This window comes from Talpa europaea (genome assembly GCF_964194135.1).
Source record: "Talpa europaea genome assembly, chromosome: 7".
Taxonomy (NCBI): Eukaryota; Metazoa; Chordata; class Mammalia; order Eulipotyphla; family Talpidae; genus Talpa; species Talpa europaea.
Window position 1 is genome coordinate 9,607,121 of NC_140074.1, and position 22,931 is coordinate 9,630,051.

The 22,931-nt window shown below is 59.0% G+C and overlaps 1 protein-coding gene across 2 annotated transcripts; it reads left to right on the forward strand.

Annotated features, from left to right (window-relative positions):
• Positions 1-1,698: 1,698 nt before the first annotated feature.
• LHX6 (LIM homeobox 6) lies at positions 1,699-22,730 on the forward strand (the record flags this gene model as incomplete). 2 transcript variants are annotated; one of them, XM_084236574.1, is made up of 10 exons in its annotated part: positions 1,699-1,782; positions 2,918-2,989; positions 3,382-3,564; positions 3,932-4,053; positions 12,173-12,393; positions 14,727-14,827; positions 15,039-15,134; positions 15,321-15,495; positions 18,557-18,660; positions 22,651-22,671. In XM_084236574.1, the coding sequence occupies 10 exons, from the start codon at positions 1,699-1,701 to the stop codon at positions 22,669-22,671; spliced, it is 1,179 nt and encodes a 392-aa protein (XP_084092700.1). The 2 variants fall into 2 exon arrangements, with proteins under 2 accessions (XP_084092700.1, XP_084092701.1); XM_084236575.1 differs by lacking the exon at positions 18,557-18,660 and having other exon boundaries at positions 22,651-22,730.
• Positions 22,731-22,931: the final 201 nt, after the last annotated feature.

Sequence of the window (22,931 nt, forward strand, 5' to 3'; positions counted from 1 at the left end):
GATTCAGAGAGAAAGTTTTTACTCTGAATTTCTGTGTCTAAGAACAATACATGGCTGGAATGCAAGGGGTGGGGAGATGCCACGGCTGGGACAGGCTTGTTTCTGGGAACCTCTGTGTCTCGAAAGGACCAGATGTTATCTTTCTGAAAAATAGGTGTGGGTCTTTCCACTACATGGGTGTGCAATATCCTTGCCTACCTGTGTACCTGACACAGTGCCTGTGTGTGCACACCCGAGGCTGTGACTATTGAGAACCTTGGGTGGGTCTGCAGAGGTGTGGATGCTGTTTCTGCCTATAAATGGTTATTTTGACATCTGCAGGGATGTGTGTGCATGTCTGTGGGTGTGTGAGAGAGAACATGAGGCTTTACATGGGCCTGGAGCTCTGGGGGAGTCCGTGTTCTCTAGTGTGGCTGTGTGAGCAAGTGTAAGAGCAGTTGTGTGGGGTGTTTACATTTGTAAATGAGGGCAATTATGGAGATGATGGCATGTGTGGCGAGATGGAGGTGGGGTGTCGTGGTGTCTATAGGGCTGGCTCAAAGTCTGAGCGTGCATATTTGTTTTTACAAGAGGATGTATATTTACATGTGTCTCTCTAGGCTCAGTTTGTGGGTGGAGACAGGGACCGAGGCCGCGAGTGTCCGCTTGTGTGTACACGTTGTAGGGTGTCAGTGCGTCTAAGCCTGTCTTTGAGGTTGAGGGTTTCGTGTCTGTGTGTCCCGGGACTGCGTCTTCTGTCTAAATGTCTAGGCCTCCCTGCTTTCCCCACCTCTCTCACCACCAGCCGGACCCTCAAGAAGACCAGATGGGCATTAAACTGAAAGGCTCAGCAAATCCTGAGGGGAAGAGGGACTGACCCAAGCAATCCCTCCCAGGGGAATTCAGGGGTACAACCTCCCCCTTCCAGGAATACGTCCCCCCACTCTAACCCCATGCGGTCCCCAGGAGCTGCCGCACTCTGGTGATGGAGCAGAGCGGTACCTGTGCAGGTGTGTGGAAGTATGTGTGGCTACCTTGTGCCTGTGCCTGGTGCAAACAGGTAATTATTTACACCAGGAGGGACACCCGTGTTCGGAAGTCCGCCGGCGAGAGTATCATGTGTGCTTTTCGATGGCGCCCACCTCTGTGACCACCGGTACCTGCGCGGGGGCCCGGGGAGTCCAGGGCCCGGGGTGCCCCTGAAGGGGGGCAGCGCCCAGGGCCGCGCGGACCCGCGCCTGCCGCGCCCCTGCCTGCCGGCGCGTCCCTGCGCCTCCTCGGCGAGCCGCCCGGGCCCCCGCGTGTCTCCGTCTCTGCGCGCGCGTCTCTGGGTCGCTCCGCGCCGCGCGTTCTCTCCCCCGGCGGGGAGGGGACGGGTCACACATGACTCATCTCGAGCCGAGCGGGGCTCCAGCGGCAGGGCGGCCGCCGCAGCTGGCGCGGGAGGAGGGCGGAGAGGAGGGCGAGCGGGAGGAGGAGGGGGCGGGGGCCTCTCCAAGTTTGTCGGGACCTTCTTGCGAGGCGGCGGCTGCAGCGAGGGAGGCCGGGGCTGCGCGCGAGCCGCGGGCGGGGACGGGGACTGGGACGGGGACCGGGCCCGGGTCGGCCGGGCGGGCGCCTGCGCTCGGCTCCGGCTCCTGCTCCAGCCCGTGCGCCCGCCGCGGCCGTGGCCCCCCTCGGCGCGGCTCCCCGCGCTGCGCGCCCGCCGCGCCCCGGCCCATGTACTGGAAGCATGAGAGCGCCGCCCCGGCGCTGCCCGAGGGCTGCCGGCTGCCGGCCGAGGGCGGCCCCGCCGCCGACCAGGTGAGCGCGCGGGCGCCGGGATCCGCGCGGGCCGGGGCCGGGGCCGGGGCCGGGACCCAGCCGGGCCGGGCCGGGCCGGGCCGGGCCGGGGGGCGGCGGCCGCGCGGGGAGGGTGCGGGGGGCGCCGCGGGCGTGTGTGTGCGAGGGTGGGAGCGCGCGCGGGCGCGCGGGGGGGTCGTGGAAAGCGGGAACACATTATGCAAATGTTGGAGGAATTTCTCAAAAAAGCGATTTAGCAAAGACACAGGCGAATCAAGAGGCGCGCGGCGGGCATTGTCCGCCTGAATAGGCGCTGATAGAGCGCGGCGCGGGGCGCGTGCGGGCGCGGCGCGGGGAGCCCGGCGCGGGGCCGGTCCCAGGGGTGCCGGGGCCGCCTCGGGCACGACCGTTCTCGCTTCCTGGCCCCACTTCGCCCCCCACTTCGCCCCCATTTTGCTCGGGGTTTCCCTCACGCCGGCCCCCGAAGGGCGCCCGGCTCCGTGTCCACATCGCCGCGTCGGGGTCGCCGCGCGCGCGGGGCAGGCAGGGCTGATGCTCCCGGCGCTCGGGGTTTTATTTTCCTCCAGCGCCCTCCCACCCCCATCTCCTTTTTATTTTCTTTCTTTCTCTCTTTTCTCCTTTTTGCATTTTGTGCAAGGGAAGGGAAGCGAGCAAGGGGGGCGGGTGGAGGAAGAAAAAATTCGATTTTTAATTACTACCATTAAAAAATCAAATTTGCAATTCTTTGGGCGGCCTGATGGATCTCACTGATTGACAGTTGGAATTGACACTCTGGCTACCTCTTATCTTGGGCATTCACGACAATTTCTAATTGCAGGTAGTTTGTGTGTGTGCGCGTGTTTTTTTTCCCCCTCCGAGGCTTGGATTGCAAGGGAACTAAGCGATTACTTCAAGAGCCACGGGTTAAGTGCAGGGAGAGGGGGAGAGAGAGGGAAAAAATCCAATCCAAATTCAAATTGCTTCATTAGAGAGACACCGCTTTTGTGGGGAAGGGCTTTAAATGCCCACTACAAAGTTAGGACTCATTGTTCCGCGCGGGTTTATATAACAGGCGCGGGGAGGCGCTGGGCTCAGGCTGCGCCGAGCCAGTTCTGCAGCCGCCGCCGTCTGCGTTCTGTTCCCTCCCCTCCCCCAGGTGATGGCCCAGCCAGGGTCCGGCTGCAAAGCGACCACCCGCTGCCTTGAAGGGACCGCGCCGCCCGCCATGGTGAGTTCGCTCGGCCCTGCCTTGCGCCCCTGGTCTCCTGGCGGCCCGGCCCTGGGGACCTGGCCCGGCTCTCTGGCCCCAAACCTACGTCCGTGAGCTGGGGGGGGGCTCCCAGAGGGAGCCGCCCCTCTCTGAGTTTTGGGGTCTTCTGGCAGGGAATGTGGTCTTCGGCCGCTCCCAGCATCCAGGACGCTCAGGTGAAAAGTCGGAGCCGTCCCTTGCTCTCCAACGGGCCCTGTCATTCTAGTCCTCTCGCCCAGGGCGCGGCGTCTCCGGGGATTTCGTTGTCAACGGGTGCGCCGGGTTCGCAGATTTGCATCCGCCAGGCAGGCACCCGGCCCGGCGCCCACCGCAGCTCTGCTCTGCTCTTCTCTCCCCCGCGCGCGCCGCAGGCTCAGTCCGACGCCGAGGCCCTGGCAGGCGCTCTGGACAAGGACGAGGGTCGGGCCTCTCCGTGCACGCCTAGCACACCCTCGGTCTGCTCACCGCCCTCTGCTGCTTCCTCCGTGCCGTCGGCCGGCAAAAACATCTGCTCCAGCTGCGGCCTGGAGATCCTGGACCGGTATCTGCTCAAGGTGAGACAGGCCGGGGGTGGCGTGCGTGCTGGCGGGGTGTGGGGTGCAGCCCAGAGGTCTGCAGGGAGGCAACACCCGCGCCAGGTCCACGTATCCGAATGCTGGCTGAGCCCCCGCATGGGCGCGCGGCTTGAGCAAGTCTTAGCTTCTCTATGCGCCCCCCCCCCGTTCCCGTCTGGAAAATGGCAAGAGTTTATTTTCTTCCACCCCCCTGAGCCTCAGTGTTACAGAAGAAAAGTAGGAAAGTCACACACACCTTCTGAGCGCCAGCGCCTCTGTCTGCAAATGGGGCCGGGAGGCTGGGGCCCCCCCCCCCGCGCGAGGAGAGGCCGGCTCTGAAACGCGCCCCCCTCCGCCCCCTCCCCAGGTCAACAACCTCATCTGGCACGTGCGGTGCCTGGAGTGCTCCGTGTGCCGGACGTCGCTGAGGCAGCAGAACAGCTGCTACATCAAGAACAAGGAAATCTTCTGCAAGATGGACTACTTCAGGTAGGCTGCGGCCGCCCGGCCCGCAGTGTCGCCGCAGGCAGGCCCTGGCGCGCGAGGAGGCGCCTTTCCGGCGCGTGGTCCCGGGCGCACCCCCGGCTCTCCGCGCCACGGACGAGGAGCTCCAGGCCGCGCGCGGGGCCGGCGCAGGTCCCGGCCCGCGATCCGCCTCCGTTTCCGGCCACCCTGTCGCTTTCGGTCGCGTCTCCTGCTCCGTCTCGGGTCCTGCCCGAACCTCAGGTTCCGGTTCCGACCTCAAGCGCCTCGGTTGAGTTGGCGAACCGGGCCCTGGCCTCACCCCACTCGGATCCCAGCCGCGATTTGGCTGCATCTCCTGGGCGCTCAGGCTCTGGTGCCAGCCCTGCTCTGACCCCAGCCCTGACTCTGCGTCGTCTCTCCCAGGCCAAGCTGTGGGAGCTGCGCTCCAGGTTCTTGTCCTGGCTCCGACCCAGGCTTCATTCCCAGCTCGGGGCTCGTCTGTCCCCAAGCACTCACTTGGCATTGGCCTCAGAGCCAATCCCCTGTCTCACTCCGTCTCTGGCTCAGCTCAGACACTGGTGTCGCTCGAGGGTCCTGGCGGTCTGGGGTCCTGTTCCGGCCCAGGCCGAGCCCCGTCGTCATTCCGGGCCCAGCTTCATCCTCTCTGAGTCTGGGCCCTCCGGGCAGCTGAGGCAGGCACTGAGATGGGACAGGCAGGCAGGACCCTGAATGGCGCTTCGGAGAGCCAGCATGGGTCAGGCAGCTCTCTGCAGCAGGGCGGCCCTCCCTCCAGAGCGCCCCAGCTCCTAAGCACGTGGCTCCGGCCTGACTGGGTCACAGTGTGGAGGTCACTTCGAGGTCAGAGGCACAGTGGATGCCGCTTGATCCTGACCGGGCAAAGTTAGCCAGGTCTACCAAGTCTAAGGAGAATGGGGTGGGATGGGTTCCTGGGAGGGATGTCTGGTTCCCGAAGACTTTCTCAGGAAGTGGAGAAAGCACCTCTGCTCTGCCCCCGCCACAGACATCCTTTCCATCCGCGCCTGGGGCAAGGTCATGGCTTCATTTTCCTGGGAAGACCCTAGACTCAGAAAGATGCCCTGAGAGTCAGGAATGTGGTGGAAGGCCATGCCGGCCCCCCGCCCCTGGCACTGAGCCTCCCAGGATTAGAAATGAGAGGACGCGTGTCTAGGGGGACGCCTGCAGCCTTAGGCTGGGGTCCTCAGGAGCCAGGGTGGGCAGGGTTGGAGAAGTGACTTCTGCTGTGCATGGTTGTGAAAAGGTCTGCATGGGGGGGAGGTTACCTGGGGGCCTGGACTCAGCCTTCGAGGAGAGTGCGAGGAGAGTGCGTGTTTCTGTGTTGTCTGGATCTGGGGGAATTCATCACCCAGCTGGGTCAGGGGTGTGCAGACAGCCGGTGTGCCCCTTAATGACAAGCTTTTGTCTCTTAGTTCATGTGGGAGCCTGTGTGTCTACATGTGAGCGTTGGGACTTTGTGTGTCCGTGCGCGCGCGCGCAAGGCGGTCAGGACAAGATTGTATCTGGACAGGGACCAGGAGGTGAGAGGCTAGGGAGTCTGAAATCCCATCATTCCCCGCGCCCACCCTCTCCTCTCCTCCGAGGGGGCATTCCTGCTTAAGGCCTCAACCCAGGGTGGGATGTGAATGTGGATTTCTGGATGTGGACTGCTGGCGTGTGGATGTCAGAGGGGATTATCATTGTGTAACCAGCATGTGACGTCTCCCCCCACTGTCTCCTCTGACTGTGGGAAGGAAATGGAGGATAGAGACCCTGTCTCACCACCTCCCTCTTCTAGGCCCGACTTCAGTTTTTAACAACCAGCCAGCTGCTGATTAGGGGCTTCTTGGGCGCATCAGCTAGCGGGACAGGGCTCCTGCCTGGACAAACCAGTAGGAAGGTATCTCCTGTAAGGCAGGGCTGCCCCCCCCCCTTGCTGGCAATCTTGGTGACAATGGGCCTGACAAACCCGTGAGCTACATGCTTCTCAAGCCGGGCAGGACCTGGACGCTGTGCTTTACTAGACCTGGAAGGATTAGGCAAAACTTGGGTTCTGACTCCACTGTTCAGAGTCTCCACTCTTCACTGCATTGGGTGGACAACTTTGTGGGCGAAAGTAGACCGGGCTCCGCTGGGCCAACACTGAATCACTGTGTGACCTTGGGCAAGTCACTGCATCTCTCTGCCCTCGGGGCAGCCAAGCGTTCAGTGGAGGAAGGAAGGCTCAGCAGAGGCTCCTGAAATAGCAGGGGACTGACCGGGCACCGCAGAGGGATGCCAGGCACGACCCCCGGATGGCATTTCCTCCAGCAGTTTCAAAAGGGTTGGGTGGGTCATTTCTGAGCTGCAGGTTCTTAGCACTACTCCTTTTCCAGTGACAAGAGCTCCCAAAGCAAAACTAAAAGAGGTTTTTTTTTTCTTGGTGTAGGAAATGAGGGGAGTCAAAACACACATTCCCCTAGATGAGGGAGGAATCCTGGCCCTTCTGAGCACCCTCCCTCTCCCTCGCCCCACCCAGGGCTCCCTGCAGGGAGCCCCACCTGTAACAAAAATAATAAAACCCACAAAAAGGGAAAGAAAAAAACCAGTGAAGCCCAGATGGGGACAACTGTGTCCTAGGGGGGCTGCTGTCAGGGGCTCTCCTGGCGGTGTGGGAGGCCAGGGAGGAGCCAGCCACTGAGAGTCTCTAGGTCTCTGTCTCCTGCGGCCTGGGGTGGAGCCTCTGGTGGCGTAGGGACTGGCACTCTCTGCCGGAAGAGAAGTCAAGATCACCCGGTGGGAGGGGGTGGGAAGCAGTGAGCTAGCTCTCACGGAGGGGAGCTGGGTGCTGCCAGGGGGTGTCTGTGGGCCTCTGGTCTCAGGTCCAGGGAAGGGTTTCTCCTCCTCCTTCCTATGCCCCAGCTCTCGCCTCTGGGACAGCATCCCATGGGGCTCCCTTCAGTGTCCCCTGGCAGTGTCCTCGGGAAGCCTGGGCAGGGAGCTCCCTGCAGCGAAGGTCCCATGCAGAGCCTGGGGACAGTCTAGAGGTCTAGCGCTGCCCCTGGCTCCTTGGCATCGTCGGAGGGGCTGGCCTTCCACCAGCTGTGTGCCCTTTGAAAGGCTGCTGGACCTCTCTGACTCAGTTTCTCCAACTCTCCCTCCAATTATGCGTTCCACCAAATTCCCAACTTCCCGCACTCTCTGAGTCCGAGCAGAAAAAAATTATCACCACCAGGGAAATATGAGGCTGCTTTTAACTCCCTCACTTTTCTGTTAAGACCACTTTTCTTTCCGTTTTCTTCCAAGAAGTGGAGAAAAGTCCTGGGGAGGGGTGTGGGGAGCGGCATTCCTTTTGGGGGCATATCTCCAGTTCATGTCTCCACTGCCCTCAGCAACCACAACCACAGGTAATTTCCTCCCACCCACCAACCACCCCCGGGGGGCATGGGCTGGTCTGCAGGGCCTGCTGGCTCCCTTGCTCTCCTGAAGCACCATGTCCAGCACATAGTTGGGAAGGCTGTGTCCCAGGAGAGGGGGAAGTGACAAGCCCAGGGCCAGATCGGGGAGGAAGGGAGGGGGGAGTGAGAGAGATAGAGAGAGAGACAGAGAGAGAGACAGAGAAAAGAGGAGAGACAGAGAAAGAGACAGAGTTTGTTTGCAAGAGGGGCTGGCTAGGGTGAGGCCCCCTGTCAGCAGAACTGTGTTAACTCTTTCCTTGCTTCATTCATTTAATCCTCAGATCCACCCTGCACATGTACTACTTGCAGAACACCCACATTATAGAAGGGGAAACTGAGGATTCTAGAAGGGGAAGCTTGCAGCCCGGGCCTGGCTCCTTGACAGCCAGATTGTCAGAGCCCCTCAGTGCAGGGTGGGGTCTGGAGCTGGCAAAAGCAGGCTCTGCTGGCCCCGGACTCCCTGCCCACACTGGTTGCCTTCACATAGGGAGCAGTCCTGTGCGGGCCCTGGGAGTGCTAGGGCAGGGGTAACCTTCTCATAGGCCCAAGACTTGAGCCACTTTGCCAAGATCAGGCCACCTTGGCCCTTGGCCTTTTGACCAGGGGGGTGGGGAGTAAAGAGTTAACTACCTCTCCTCTTGATGGTGCTTGGGGTTCAGAGAGTGCCCAGGGCTGGGCCAAGGACCCTTGAGGTTTTTGTGCCCTGCTGGTTAAGGCAAACCTTCAGCTTTCTCTCCTCTACCCTTGAGCAAAAGCTCTGACCTAAGTGGGGAGAAACACCCCCCCCCCAAGAGTGAGAGTCCTAGGGGACCCTCAGAGCTAGGAAGCGGGCCCCCCACCGCGGCAGAACACGGCCCAGCAACCGCCAGCTGTTGGGGGACAGATGTTGGGGGAGCTGAGAGCGGGTTTCAGGGGGAGGGGCCTCGACCGGGACCTCCGAGGCAGGGCGTTTTAACCTCTTAATTGCTGGTTCTGTTTTTTTTCTGACTTCCCCTAAGGTTTTGCCTAGAGAGGAACAGCTGGCTGAGAAGGCTCCGCCTCCAGTGCCCCCCGAGAGTGCCCTGAACTCAGAATCTAAGTGAGCTCTGGTTTGAGTTTCGGCACCAGCTCGCTCGTTCCCTAACTGCTGGCCTTCCCAGCCCCAATGTCCGTTTCCTCATACAGAAAGGGGGGCTGCATAACGGGGTAGGGATTATAATGAAACTCCGATGGGCTCTTCCGTTGCGATTCATTCTTCCAACGTGAGATGACTCCCCGGGATCCAGGGCTGGAGGCCAGGCAGGTGCGCCCACTGGTCCCTGGCGCGCGGCTCCTCCCGCACAGCCTGGGCGCGGGACACTCCTGCTCCTTTCCCGGGGAGGCAGCGCAAGGAGGTGTGCAGCGCCCAGCCCAGCCCCGCCGGTTCTTCTTGTCCAGAAGCAGGGGTCTCTGCCTCACACCTCTGCACCCCCAAAGCACCTTTGCCCCCAGAGTCCGAGGAGAGGAGCACCTAAGCTTGGGGTGGGGATTGTGACGCCCCCTAATCCCTTTGGCGCTGCCTTTGCAGCTCTCGAACTCCCCTTTCTGGAAGTTTCGTTGTTTTTGCTGCCGATTTCGTTGCTTCCGGAATCTGGAATCGGCGGCTCTGGCTTTGCAGCCCGCCTGGGAAGGATTGTTGGTTTATCGGAGCCTCGATCTATAAACCCCCTTGTGACCCTTGTTTGTGCCACTCACCCCTGGCTTGAGCAAGAGACAAGTTTCTGCTGCAGCCAAACTGCTTTCAAGACTGCCTAATGACGCCCCTCCAGACCACCGTTCACCCAAAGATCAGCAAGAGGACGGTTTCCGTTGACTGGGTTGAACTGTGGCGAGCACAGGGAGATCCTAGGGCTGGGGACAAACCCTGACATTTGGGGTGGCCTGCGGAGGGTATGAAGTTCCTGAGAGGTGACTGGTGGCGCCCTCCTCGGAGCGAGAGAATGGAGCACTGTGAGCGGCCAGCCTAGGCTCAGAAGAACGTAGCCGGGTGTCAGGGACTCGTGGGGTGAGATCAGGGGTGCGTGGGAGTCTTGGGTGTCTCCCTGGCACACACACACAAAAAGGAATCCCGCAGAGCCAAGCACTTGAGGACTCAGGACCCGGACTACCCTCTGGTGCTGCACAGACCTTGCTGTGGAGACCACAGACCAGACCCGCAGCCCTGTCACATGGGTTGTTGAAGGCCAGGACCTTCCCCTCCCGGGCACTTGACTCCTTGATAACCACTTCCCACCTTCGGGAGAGTCTGGATCTCAGATCTGTGTGGGGTTTTCCAGAACCCAGGGCCCCAAGTGTGAACGGGACTGGGTCAGACCAAGCTCCTTTCCTGTGCATGCAACCAGGACTCAGTTCTACTCATTTATGTGCGGCTGCTTCTGCAGGTTCTAGGTCTTTCTGTGCCTGGGAGGGGACCTCAACTCTGAACCCACCCTCTGTGTGGTCCTGTGCACGTGACTTGCCCACTCTGAACCTCTGATTCCACTTGTGCAAAGTGGGTACACGAAGCCCAACATGAGGGGTGAAATGAAGGGGTTGCAGGTCACTGTACTAGGCGGTCACTTCTTCCTCCTGGAGGCCAGAAAGGACCCCCCAATCTGGATACTACTCTTGGGGTGGGGGGCAGAACCCAGGGTGCACCAGGGTTGGAGTGGGCTGGGGTGGCCAAAGTGATTTCCTGTCCCCTTTACTGAGGGATTGCAAACGCAAGCACCGACTATCTAAGACTCTTCCCTGAGGAAGCCAAGTATCCCAGGTCGGGAATGCTTCTGTTTAGGAGGGTGGTTGGCCTGGCTAAGACACACACCCTGACTGCCAGAGACAGGGTGCCCTTTAGCTCCTAGTCTAAGAGTGGCTGGCGGTACGTCTGGGAGCTGGGGCTGCTCAAGCAGCAGTTGCTTGCATTTCCCAAGGCAGGCGGGACTGTAACCAGCACGCTGGCCAGGAAGGTTCCTGCACACACTGACAGACAGTTCTGCAGGCTCCTGGGGTAGGGATGCAAGTGCGCTGGCCCTGGCCACACAGAGGCCAATCTTCTTGGTCCTCTCCCAGGAATCTGAGACGTGGAAGGGCGCACCAAGAAATCTGCCTTTACCAAACCAATGTGATCAATGCAGAGAGGGCGGTGCTGGGGGCCAGGGACACCAGGGAGGGGGCATGGGAGTGGCAACCGCCAGTGCAAACGCCGTGAGTGGGAAAGTGCTGCGGGGGTGCAGGCACGAACAGCTGGGACTGACCTTCCCCTCCGGCTGACCGGGGCTCTTGCTTGGGTAGGTGGTGGAGGAGCTTAAGGAAGGCTGGGAAGGAGATGCGTCTGAGAGGGTGTGTTCCGTTGGATTTTGTAAACTCCAAGGATCGTGGATCAGATGGTGGCAGTAGAATGGAGCCAGCGCAGGATTTTAAGCGGGGCAAGAGCAGGAGTAATGTGCGTGCGGCAAACTCTGCCAGTGGTGCTGGTGGCAGAGCCGGTGGTGGGCACAGGAAGACCAGGGGGAGGCTGGCAGTGAGGGGTGAGGGGTGTGCGCTTGGAGCCTGGCCTGGAAGGGCAGCCTTGACCCTGGAGAGCAGGAGATGGACCCCCGGGAACTTAGGAAAGGGACACACAGCACCTGGTGAGTGCTTGGCTGTGGGACTGAGCGAGGAGGGGGCGGTGTGTATGATTTGGGTTCTAAGTTTGAGGTATTGCTTGAGGCATGGCCCCAGTCCCAGAAATAGGGTGTGCACCAGAGGAAACCGAGGCTCGGAGGATTGGGCTCAGGGTTCCCTCACTTAAAGAACACACCTTCACCTTCGGTGCTCAGGGGTCAGGCTTGGGCTGACTTCTGGACAGGGGGAGGGCCTCTGGGGGTGGCACCCCAATAGCCGGGCCACTAAAAGGGAGGGAAGTGGGGAAGAGAGGAAAGATTAAGGGGAAGGGAGCAGTTGATAGGGGGTCCTTTAAAAAAAAAATCTTTTTAACATTTGCTGCTTGAATATCATGCGGCTCCAGAGTCTGGAACTAGCTGTGTGCTCTAAAGACTGCAAAGCACTTAACCCATCTGTGTAGTTATTGTTGTTGTTATCTCATTCTGCTGAAGGCAAGGAAAAGACTCAGAGTTAAACAATTTGCCAGAATCACAAAACTAGTAAGTGCATATCCGTGATTCCAAGAAATTCGGAGCCTCTTTTCTGCTGTGGTACAGTTTACCGGGCTCGGCAGTCAGACTGGCTCCGGTTTCTGTCCTTGCAAGCTGTGTGACCTTGTGCAAGTTACCTTACCTCTCTGATCTCCATTTTCCTTATCTGCAAAATGGAGATTATTTGGGATAATCAACAAAAAACATTGGAATCTTGCCGGCCACATGATAAGTGCTAAACCATTTGTCTGTTATTGTTTTCCCCAACACATATTAATAAGCAGACCAATGTTACATATAAATATGAGCGATCGTTGCAGAAAAATTAGAAATCTCAGAAAAGCATCAAGAAGAAAAGAAAAACCACTTGCCACCTCCCCTTCTAGGTGGGCACTTGATTGGGGGAGAGGGGTGTGAATCTGGGCAAAGGGAAATTAGAAAGAGAGAGAGAGAGAGAGAGAGAGAGAGAGCTTGTGGGTCCTGGCAGCCCACCGGGGCTTGGAGGCAGGGAGAAGGAGCTTATTTAAATTTGCCACCCTCTTCCCTGCCCACGCTCTCTAGCCGATTTGGGACCAAGTGCGCGCGCTGCGGCCGACAGATCTACGCCAGTGACTGGGTTCGGCGGGCGCGCGGCAATGCCTACCATCTGGCCTGCTTCGCCTGCTTCTCCTGCAAGCGCCAGCTGTCCACGGGCGAGGAGTTTGGCCTGGTGGAGGAGAAGGTGTTGTGCCGCATCCACTATGACACCATGATCGAGAACCTCAAGAGGGCCGCAGAGAACGGTACCAACCCTCCCCGCCCAGCACCCAGCCAGCACCCCTGCCCCCAGCCCTCTCCCAAGCGTCCCTGCCCCCAGTGCCTTATCACCTGGAGACAGTGTGGGAGTGGAGCCGCCGGCCGGCCGCCAGCAAGGAGCAAGCCCTTCTGGCTCTGCCTTTTGCTTGGGAAGTCACTGCTGGTCCCTGGAAACGGTTTCCCCGTCTGTAGAAAACGGGGCTAATAAGACCTCTCAAAGATAGAGGAGCCCAGGTGTTGTAAATCCAGGACTAAGCTGCAGGGATGATTCAGCGGCCTACCCCTCCTGTTGGTCTGGGGGGCTCATCAGCCCCTGCTCCTTGGAATCAGGCTTGGGCCAGTCTTGGGGGGATGCTGTGACCCTGTTCTCCCAAATCCCACCCCAGCAGCTCCAAGCCAGAAGTATGGGGGTGGGGTGTCATCCTGGCCTTTGGGTCTGGAGACCCCAGCTATTTCGGCATGGCCAGCCTCTATGGCCTCAGTTTTTCCTCTATGGCCTCAGTTTCCCTATCTGTGCAAGATGGATGTTGGGTTAGGATGATCCTCAAAACTCCTCTTGTGATCCCACAAGACATATGAGCCCAGGGTCCTGGTCTTCTAGGGAGTGTGAGGGCACACGTGGTTTGGGGGCTGGATGGGAAGAATGGAGGCTGGAATACAACCCAAGGCTGGGCCCCTTTCCGTAATTTTCTTGTCCAGGCCTGTGGAAGCTGCTACCTTTCTGTAACATGGATTGTTTTATGTGATCCTTACAACAACCCACTGGGGTAGATGGTGTCTCCCCATGTTAGAGATGAGGCAGAGGTCATCTTCAGTATGTGACTTGCCAAAGGTTAGACTAGTCGGTCTGGACTGCCTGACTCCAGAGCCCAGGCTCATAGCCACCATGCCCTACCACCCTATTGCCAAGCTCCAGAGTATTTAAATCAGAGCTCCCTGAGCGGGAAGCTGCTGGGATGTAGCTGTCTTTTTGAGTTTCATTTTCCCATTGAAGAAAACAGGCACTCCAGTCCTTTTCCTCTCTGTTCTTCTAGAGCCACTAACACCATAAAGTGCCAGCCCCACCCCTGGGGCCCCAAGACCCCAAGGGTGTGCCTAGGTAGGGAGCAAGTGAAGCAGGGGTGCTATGGAGATTTCTGCAGTGGGGGCAAGCCAGTAGTGGCACTTGGGATGGAGACCCAGGAGGCAGGGCTCCCCACACTTTGGGGGGTCAGTGAACCCAGGCTCCTTCTCAGTTGGATCAACCAGGACCACCCAATAGCTTTCGCAGTGACACCCAACCCCAGATTCCTACCATGTACAGAACTTGATGGCTCAGCCTCTGATCTCCGTTACAGATCAGCCCTCAGTTTTGATCACGTTTATACTTTTGAAACTTAAACACACACGTTTATCACAGGAAAATGAGACACGGTAATTAAGAAAAAGAAAGAAAGAAAATAGAAGAAAATAAAGGTCACTCCAAATGCCACCACCTCTCTATATTTTGGTGTATATGTATAGTGTAGATGTGTTGGGTTGTTTTTTTTCCTATTTAAAAATAACAATAAATGGTGAGCAGTGGTGGAGTACTGATGATTTTTAGTTTCTTCATTGTGCTCATCTGAATTTTCTGAGCTTTTGAGTAGAAGCAGGTATTACTTTTGTATTCTGAAAAAATGAGATCTTAAAAAACTAAAATGGAAATGGAATTGTATGTTGGCAAAAGAAATAGAAATGGAAACTAACTATCCAACAGTTAACAAAATTAAACCTGAGAGAAATAAAGGGACTTAGGATTATTGTAAAAAATCTCAAAAGTTAGAGAAATATTGAAGATACAGCCTCCAGCATCCTCTCCCTCCCGGGTAACCCTAGCTGACAACCTTAATGCAGATCCTTCCAGACTTGTCCGTCCCACCCCTTTACAACGTTGGGCTCCGGGTTCTGGAAACTGCTGGCTTCTCAGCGACGCCAGCCTTTGCTCCCCGAGATTCAGCTGTCAGCAGCGGGGAGCCCTGTTGGGAGCCCTGGCCTTGGTCAGCGTGAGGTCGAGGTGCCCTGGAGTTCTCTGAACTTCTCTTTCCTCTGCCACGAAGCGAGGATAATGTCCTCCGTCCTCGGGGATGTGAGTACAGGGAGAAGTCCGCCTCTGAGCAGACTCTCAGAAACAAAAGCCCCTCCCCAAAGACCGAGCTCGGGGACTAGGACCGGGGGATCCCCGCTTCCAGCCAACTGCGCTCCTGACCCTTCCAGGGACCAGCTCCCCCCACCCCCGGCCTTTCCAGGCAGCCACTAGAAGAGATGGGGACGCGTGGTCAGCCGCTTCTGTCGCCCCCAGGGAACGGCCTCACGCTGGAGGGGGCGGTGCCCTCGGAGCAGGACAGCCAGCCCAAGCCCGCCAAGCGCGCGCGGACGTCCTTCACCGCCGAGCAGCTGCAGGTACCTGGCGGGCGGCGCGGGGCCGGGCGGGGGCGGGGCCTCGGGGGTGGGCGGGGCTCTGGGCCCTCTTGGCCCCGCCCCTCCGCCGGTCCCGCGGGAGGAGGGGCGGGGCTGCAGCCGTGTGGGCGTGGCCTCCGCGCCGGCGCGTCTGATTGGACCCGGGTCCCGGCGACCCCGGCGCGGGGCCTCACGCCCCTCCCGGCGCGGGCAGGTGATGCAGGCGCAGTTCGCGCAGGACAACAACCCCGACGCGCAGACCCTGCAGAAGCTCGCGGACATGACGGGCCTCAGCCGGAGAGTCATCCAGGTGCGACGGGAGCGCCGCGGGGGGCGGGGCCGCGGGGCGGGGCGGGGCCTCGAGGGGGCGGCGCCCGGGTCCGGCCCACGTGGCCGCGGCTGCCCGGCTGCGACGCGGCGGCGGCTCCTCCTGAGTCCGGCCCCCGCGGCGCGTCCACCCGCCCCGCGCGGCTGAGCTCCGAGGCTGTCGTTCCAGGTGTGGTTTCAAAACTGCCGGGCGCGCCATAAAAAGCACACGCCGCAGCACCCCGTGCCGCCCTCCGGGGCGCCGCCGTCCCGCCTGCCCTCAGCCCTCTCCGACGACATCCACTACTCCCCGTTCAGCAGCCCCGAGCGGGCGCGCATGGTCACCCTGCACGGCTACATCGAGAGTAAGTGACCGCGAGGACCCCCGGCCCCCCGGCCCTGGGGGGGGCAGGGGTGGGCGGCGGGCTGGGGAGGAGGGCGTGGACGCTCCTTGTCCCTCGAACCACGGTCCCTTGGCGCAGGCCAGCTGCAGGGCCCGTCCAGACGTGCTTTCCAGGCACCCACCTCCGCCCCGGCCGGGGGACTAGGGAGACAGCAAGATGGACACGGTCTTGTCCTGGTAGAGCCCGCGTCCCGGTGGGGGAGGCGACAGGCTGAGACCCAAGGATGGGGAGCAGGTGCTGAGCTGTAGGAGTAGGGACAGTGACATAAGAATGGCAGGCGGCGCTGGCCGCACATGTGGGCAGGCCTTGGCGGGAGAAGCCTCCTGGTGAGGATGGGTTAGTTTCACAGGTCAGGGTGACCGTGTAGCCAGGGCTGAAAGGCCCTGGGCAAACCACCTGATCTACTTGAACTTCAGTTTCCTGATCTGTAAACTGGGATGTTCGTAGTGCCTAGCTCCCAGGGTTGGCGATTCCATGCATGTATTCGGTAAATACGTTCTGCGTGGCCTGTGTCCTAAGCACTCAGATGCGACAGAGAAGACAGTAGACCAAGCGTGTGTGCTCCACGGGCCACAGTCCAGGAGATGGGTGGGGAGACAATAAACTGATCAAGGAGGGAGGCTGGCATGTCAGTGGGCACCCAGCACCCTGGGGGGTGTGTGGAATGTGGGTCTTCCTGGTGTGACCTTTGAGCAGGAACCTGGAGGAGAGAGGAAGTGGCTTTGTGCATTTCTGGGGGATGAGCATTCAGTGACTCTGCTATTGAGCAGGTGCTTGTCACAGATTTTTCCCTCTTTGAGTTGATTTTCTCCTTTGATTGTTTCCTCAAGACTGGGCGTGACTAGGAAAGTAGAATTGGCCACTCCTTACTCACAAACTCAAATCCTTCCTTCTCCTGCTCCAAGTAAAAGGGAGAGAAGGGAGGTCAGAGAGAGCTGTGGCTTACTGAGCTCCTGCTGGGTGTCATCGTGCAAATTGTGTTTCTAAACACCAGAGGCCACCGTGCCGTGGAGCACAGTAAGTGAGCGTGAGCAGCATTCCTTAATGATCAAGACCGTCAGTCTTTAAGCCCCATTTCTGCCGCTCACTGGCGGTGTGATGTTGGACTAGCTTCCTCCTCTGTGAAAGGAAGACCATCCGAATACCTATCTCAGGGCAGTGTTGCGAGTGTCAGGGGAGGTCATTGGCTTCGAGTCTCCAGCGTTTGGTCAGTTCTGGGTCGGTCGTAGCTGCTGTGTGTGGTGGGGCTGGTGCTGTTTGCCTGTGCTGGGACAGCAGAGTCCTGCCTCGCTGCCAGTTGGAGGCCACGTCTCTGTACTATTCTGTTTCTGAGCTATCTGCTCAGTAGGAGGGACTTTTTCTCCCTTTCCTCACTGAACAGTGGCTTGTGTTCAGGCTGCAAAGAGCCCATTAAACATCTAGTTTATCTGCTAGAGGCTACAGGGGCCAGGCCTCTCTTGGTAGCAGGGGTCTGGAAACCAGCTCGCACTTGCTGTGAAGTTGGGCTGGATCTGGCTGAGCCCAGTGGGAGGGAGGCCATGGTCTCCAGGGTCATGCCAGGACTCTGCCTACATACTAGGTTGACCACGCCCAGGTCTATCTTTGAGGGCTAGACTAGCGACTGAGGGGCCCTTTGCTCTTCCCCCTTGAGGTGGACCAGCTTGGGGCAGGAGAGCAATTGGACCTGTCATATCCTGCTGAGACTGAGGTCGCCTGAGGGTTAGGATTTGCAGTAAAGTGAGGGGGTCTTGCTTTTTTCGAAGCCTTTGAGCTGGGAAGTTGATGAAAATTTTAGAACCAGAAAGAAATTTTTTTTGCTTCGCTGTTTACTTATGTCACTGGATCCTGAGTTGTCTGGAACCTTAGAGTTTGGATTTTGATAAGGAACTTTTGGAACCAGACCCCAGGAAAATGCACAGACACACATAGCTTTCTGTGTAATCTTAGGCCGTTCCTGAACCCCGGGAGGCACCCCAGGTGAAGAACCCCCAATGGGTCTGATGGCAGATTACTGGGGCTTTGGTGGTGGGTGTGGTGAAATAACATGCAATTGTTGAGGGTAAACCTATAGCCCTGAGCCGTACACCGTGGTGTAATTCAACATTAGAGCAATAAATATAATAAAAATCAACCAAAGTAAGTGTAAATGGGTTAATAAAAAATTGTCATCTAATAAAAAAACTCATACAGCTGCTATTATTCTGCAAATGAAGGGGCTGTAACTCAGAACGACACTTGTCCAAGTTATGTATCAATTATAAGCCCCTCTGTCACCAGAGAGAGGAAGTGTAGGGGGGAGAGAAGGGCCGTGGTCTTTTCCACGACAGTGGTAAAGAGGCTGCAACATGAGAGATTTGGGTCAGACACAAAGGGGACCTTGTCCAGCAGTTTTAGATGTTGGGAAAGGATAGGAGATTTGTCGAACAGGCCCAGAGCACACCTGCTCGATGCCATGCCTCATTCTAGCCACTGGAAAGCCCCACAGATCTCCAGTCTAGAAAACAGAAAAATCCCTGCTCTCCCGGGATCTTGCCTTCTCGTTGGCAAAGACAGGCAATCTCAGTAAGCCATAAAAATACACCCTGAGCCAGGTGGTGGGAAGTGCCAAGGAGGGAAAATGAAGCTGGGCAGCAGGCCGGGAGGGCGGGCTGGCTACTGGTGTGGTTGCCGTGTACTCGGCACGGGCAGGGCGAGCAACCCAAGCATGCTGGCACCCAGTGCAGAGCCCTTGAAGGTGTGGGCGTAAAGCCTCGGTGAGACCCGGGAGCCAAGGTGAAGGGGGCTAAAGCCTTGCTTGTAGGAGATGGGCAGCCCGGATGCGTTTATGAGGGTTTGTTTATCAGAGAGCTGGACGGTGTCAGAACTCTGCGAAGACTGGCAGTGACACCATCGCCAGCCCTGTGGAAGTTCTGTCCGGGGCCACCCCTCTGGTCGGTGGCAGAGGTGGTCGCAGGGTTTCACGGGGCAGGTGGGGTCCTGGTGAGACCGAGGCGTGGGCTCCAAGGCATCCTCTCGTCCGCAGGTCAGGTACAGTGCGGGCAGGTGCACTGCCGGCTGCCTTACACCGCGCCCCCCGTCCACCTCAAAGCCGACATGGATGGGCCGCTCTCCAATCGGGGCGAGAAGGTAAACGCAGCCAGGAGGGCTGTGGGCGGGTCGGGGCCATTGTGCTGGGCGTGGGTGCTAGTGCTCCTCATCGCGAGCAGCGCCAGGCCCCGTCGGAGCAGAGCCTCTCTGCCCAGCACACTCGAGCCCCACTGCACTCCTGGGCAGTCTCTCCGGCGGCCCCACATTCTGCTGCCGGGTGATGCCAAAGGCCTCTTTGCAGCCCCAATAGGGGGTGGTGGTGGTCTCTTGCTCAGATTGGTGAATCGAGTTATTTTGTGCCCATCGTGTGCTTCCTCGGCCCCCTCGCTCTCACGCCTTTCCATTTCTGTCTGTTGGAAGCGAGTCTGCAGCTGGGGGCGGGGGCCAGGGTAGCAGGTCACAGATGGCCTTGGTCTCCTTTGTGAGTCCTGGCCTCCAGCTGTCTAAAGCATTAGGACCGAATGTCCAGAAGGGGCCTCGGCCTCACCCCTCCAGGCTGGGAAGCTGTTTCCCGGCACTGGGACCCTCTCCTCAGTCTTTCTACAACTCATAACGCGGTTGAAAGAGGATGCAGTTGCTGCGGGGTCGGGGGGGGGGGGCTGCAGGGGAGTAGCCCCCACCTCCCTCTCAGCTCCAAGCCACCTCTTCATTAACCTTGAAAGCCAGGGCTCTAAGACAGCCTCTCATTTTAGAAATAGGGAAATTGAGGTCCAGGTAGCGCCAGGGCACATGGGCTGAAGGAGCAGCTGTGCATCTATTCATTCACTTAATCCTTTATCAGCCCACATCTGCTGTTCCGACTCACGTGTCCGCAGCCCCGAGTCAGTTTCCAGGAGCACAGAGATGAGGACAGCTTGGTCCGTGCCCGTGAGGAGAGTCCAGGGGGACGGCACAGGCCGCCGTGGCTCTCCAGGATCCTGGGCCATTTAACATGACAGGCACACACACAGGCTTGGGGGCAAAAGCAGTGAGAGATGGGCTCGGGCTGCCAGGTAGAGGAGTCCCGACTTTGTCCCGGGGTCTGGAGAGCTCCTTCAGAGGCATCACTGTAGAGAGGTCCTCAGGTAGGCCCAGCAGGGGTGTGGGCCATGAAGAGAAGGCCAGGGCCTTGGGGCTGGACGCGTCCTCGGGTGCCATCCAGTCTGATAGAGCGGGGGTCTTGGTATGCTTCAGAATCACGGGGTGGGCGGGGGGCGTGTGAAGATCCAGAGCCTCTCCATCAAGAGCTGGCAGGAGGCCAGGGGTGGGGCCTGGTTTCTGGGCGAGTAATGCCCAGTCCGTGGGATTCTGGTGGGCAGCCAGGGGCAGGGGCTCCAGGACAGCCCCTCTTACTGCACTTCCTGTTGCACACCTACTGTGTGCTGGGCTCAGTGGGAAAGCCTATCGTGCAGGGGTGCCGGCCCTAGCGGAACAGATGCGTTTGTGAGTAAATGATAGCACTCAACGCAGCGTCCTGTGGAACCCCGGGGTGGGCGAGCACGCCCTGGGACGCGTGCAGCCTCACAGTGAGAGCAGGTGTGGGTTGAGCAACTGCCCTGTTCATAGCAGGTGCTTTACGCACCCTGTCTGACACCTTCCAAACCCTGCATGGGCGTAAGGATCGCTTCCTTCTGGGAAAGACAAGGAAGCTAGCTGAGGCTCAGAAGGACATGACTTGTCCGGGGCGGCAGCAAGTCTGCTAGATGCTGAAGCCTGCACAGTTCAGTACTCACTTCATTCTGTGCAGCACTTTATAGTTCCCATGGTGCCCTCTCTGGCCTCCCCCCTCACACCTTCCCTGGGAGGAGGACTGTGAGGACTCTGCCTCACACCTGCAGAAGCCGAGGCTCAGACCGAGCAGTGAGGCCAGGGCTCTCACCATGGGCATGGGTGGGTCCAGCCGAGGGTTGCCCCTGGCCCAGGGGCTGCATGGCAGTTGGCACGGTCCTGCCCTCAAGGACCATGTAGCTGAGAACAGTAGGCGAGCGGCCACCCCCGAGGGTGACAGGACCGCTGCAGGGAGGGCTGCAGCCTTGAGCACCTGGAAAAGCGAGTGATGAGCTCTAGGGGAGAAGCAAGGGACGAGAAGGGATTCCATGTGGAGAGAAGAGCATGTTTGGAGGCGAGGGGAGAGCTGGGGGGAGCTGGGGGCAAGGACCTTAGAGTGTTTCATGTGGCCGAGTCCCAGCACATGGGTGATGCTGACAGATGTCAAATAAGCATGGGCTGGGACCACTGAACCCTGCGGGGCCGTGGGCGTTATCTGGAGGGCAGAAGGGAGCCTGGGGCCTTGCGAGGGCTGGGCGCAGCCCCTGGAGATGAGCCCTTGTCTCCCAGATGCTCAGCTAAGCTTGCGGTTGTGTCTGGCTCAGCGAGAAGGGTGAGCCGGCCGGGCCAGGCAGTGTTGGTATGGAAGACTTCTGGCCCTGCCTTTTGCTACTGAGCCAGAATTCTCTCTTGTTGGGCCATGTCTCTAAGTTCACATCCAGCAGCTCCGCAGAAGTCTCTCTCCCTCCTTCAGGACCTTCCTCCTTCCCACTGCCACTGCCAGGGCTTCCTGCCATCTCTAAGGGGACCTTTTCTGTCCACAACTGGCCAAGTCCCTGGGGCCCAGTGGGCTGTCTGTGGTCAGCGCAGGCCTGTATGGGCATTCTCCCCGTTCCTCCAAGCCTGAGCCAGCCTAGCTATGGGGAGCCTCGTGCTCTGGGGTGGGCCCTGAGCCCCCTCATCAAGATCAGCCTGGCCTGGCCAAGAGAACGGCTCTTAGCATTCGGGGCAGCACCCTCGCCTTCCACCCCATCATAGTTTGGCCACATGCGCCTGTAGTCTCCAGAACCACATTTCTTCCTGTCTTTGTCTCCTAACCCCATGCTTTCAGAGCTTGGAAGGCAGAAATCAGGGCCAGGTGCTCACTGATGAGGAGAGACTGAAGCCCTTCCCTCTTGAGAGTGTTATTCTTAAGAGCCCAAAGCTGGGCATCCCCAGGTCTGGGAGAACATGCCTGAAGAAGGGAGAGGCCAGGCTGTGGGCACTCTGGAGTCAGGCCAACTCTGAGTCCCAGCTCTGCCCCTGCTCACGGTGAGTCCTGGGAACACAATTAGCTTCTCTGAGCTCAGCACTTGCATCAGCAAAATGGGCATCATAATAGTTCCCACCACTGAGAGTAAATGCAGTAACATCTGCAAGTTGCCCAGCTCAGGGCCTGGTCGCAGAAGGTGCCTGTGCGGGCTGGTTATTCTTATTACCGTCACAGAGATAGTCGTCGCGGCTTTCCTCATGGGCTCCAATCTGGGCAAGGGACATTCTGATCTGGAAACAGAACAGCCATAGGGCTGTACCCACTTGATGTCCCGGCACCCCGTGAAGCATCCTCCTGACACTTTACTAGGAAAAGGCACATCTCATTGACCAGACAGCCGGTCAGCCTTGACCTGGGCCTCAGGGGACTGGCATGGCGGCTGCAATGAGAGCTCAGCTGGGCATGCTAGTTGGAAGGGGAGAGGGGAAGGGGCAGACAGTCTGATGGTTCATGGTGTGTCAGACCTGACACGTATGAGCCTCCTGCCTGGGCTTTGTGAAGACTTGGGGCAGTTGAAGTTCCGGGCCCGTGGCCTGGTGTCTAGGCCCCCAGGGCACTGCTGTCGTGGTGGCCCTGGACTGCGGAGGCGTTGCGATAACGACACCTGGCTCTGCAGCCAGGCCTGGGTCCAGCAGGCCCACCACTTCCCAGCTCTGTGATCTGTACCCTCTGAGACTCCGAACCTGCACAGTGGACGCCTCCTGCGTGGCGTGACTGGAGGCTCTGTGGCCAGGGCCAGCATCTCACTCAGCCTCCCCATTTTTAGGAAGAGGTTTCATCGCCCCTTTTTTTCAGCTAAGGAAACGGGCTCTAGGGATGAAGTTGCCTGTGGCACATAAGTGGCAGAGCTGGGATTTGAACTCAGGTCTGGACTCTGAGCCACCCTCGTTTTCCATGGCTTTGAGGACTTTGAGGGGCTGCCTGATGGGGCAGCACCCCAACTCAGTCACCTCCCCGCCCTCCTGTTGCAGGTCATCCTTTTTCAGTACTAACGCTGCCGGCTCTTCCGCATCCGCCCGCGGGCGCCCCACAGCTGCCCCTCAGCCGCTGAAATCCAGTGTCCGAGCCACCTCCAGGGATCCACCCGCTCCACCTTCGCCCCTCGTCCGCCATCCTGCCCGAAGCCAGCCGGGCCCCCGGGCCTGGCCTTCCCCTCTTCTGCTGAGACTCAAACCCGCCAGGAGCACCACAGAGAGTCCCCCTCTCGGAAGGCAGACTCCCCGAAGCTGGGAATCAGAGTGAAAACAACGGC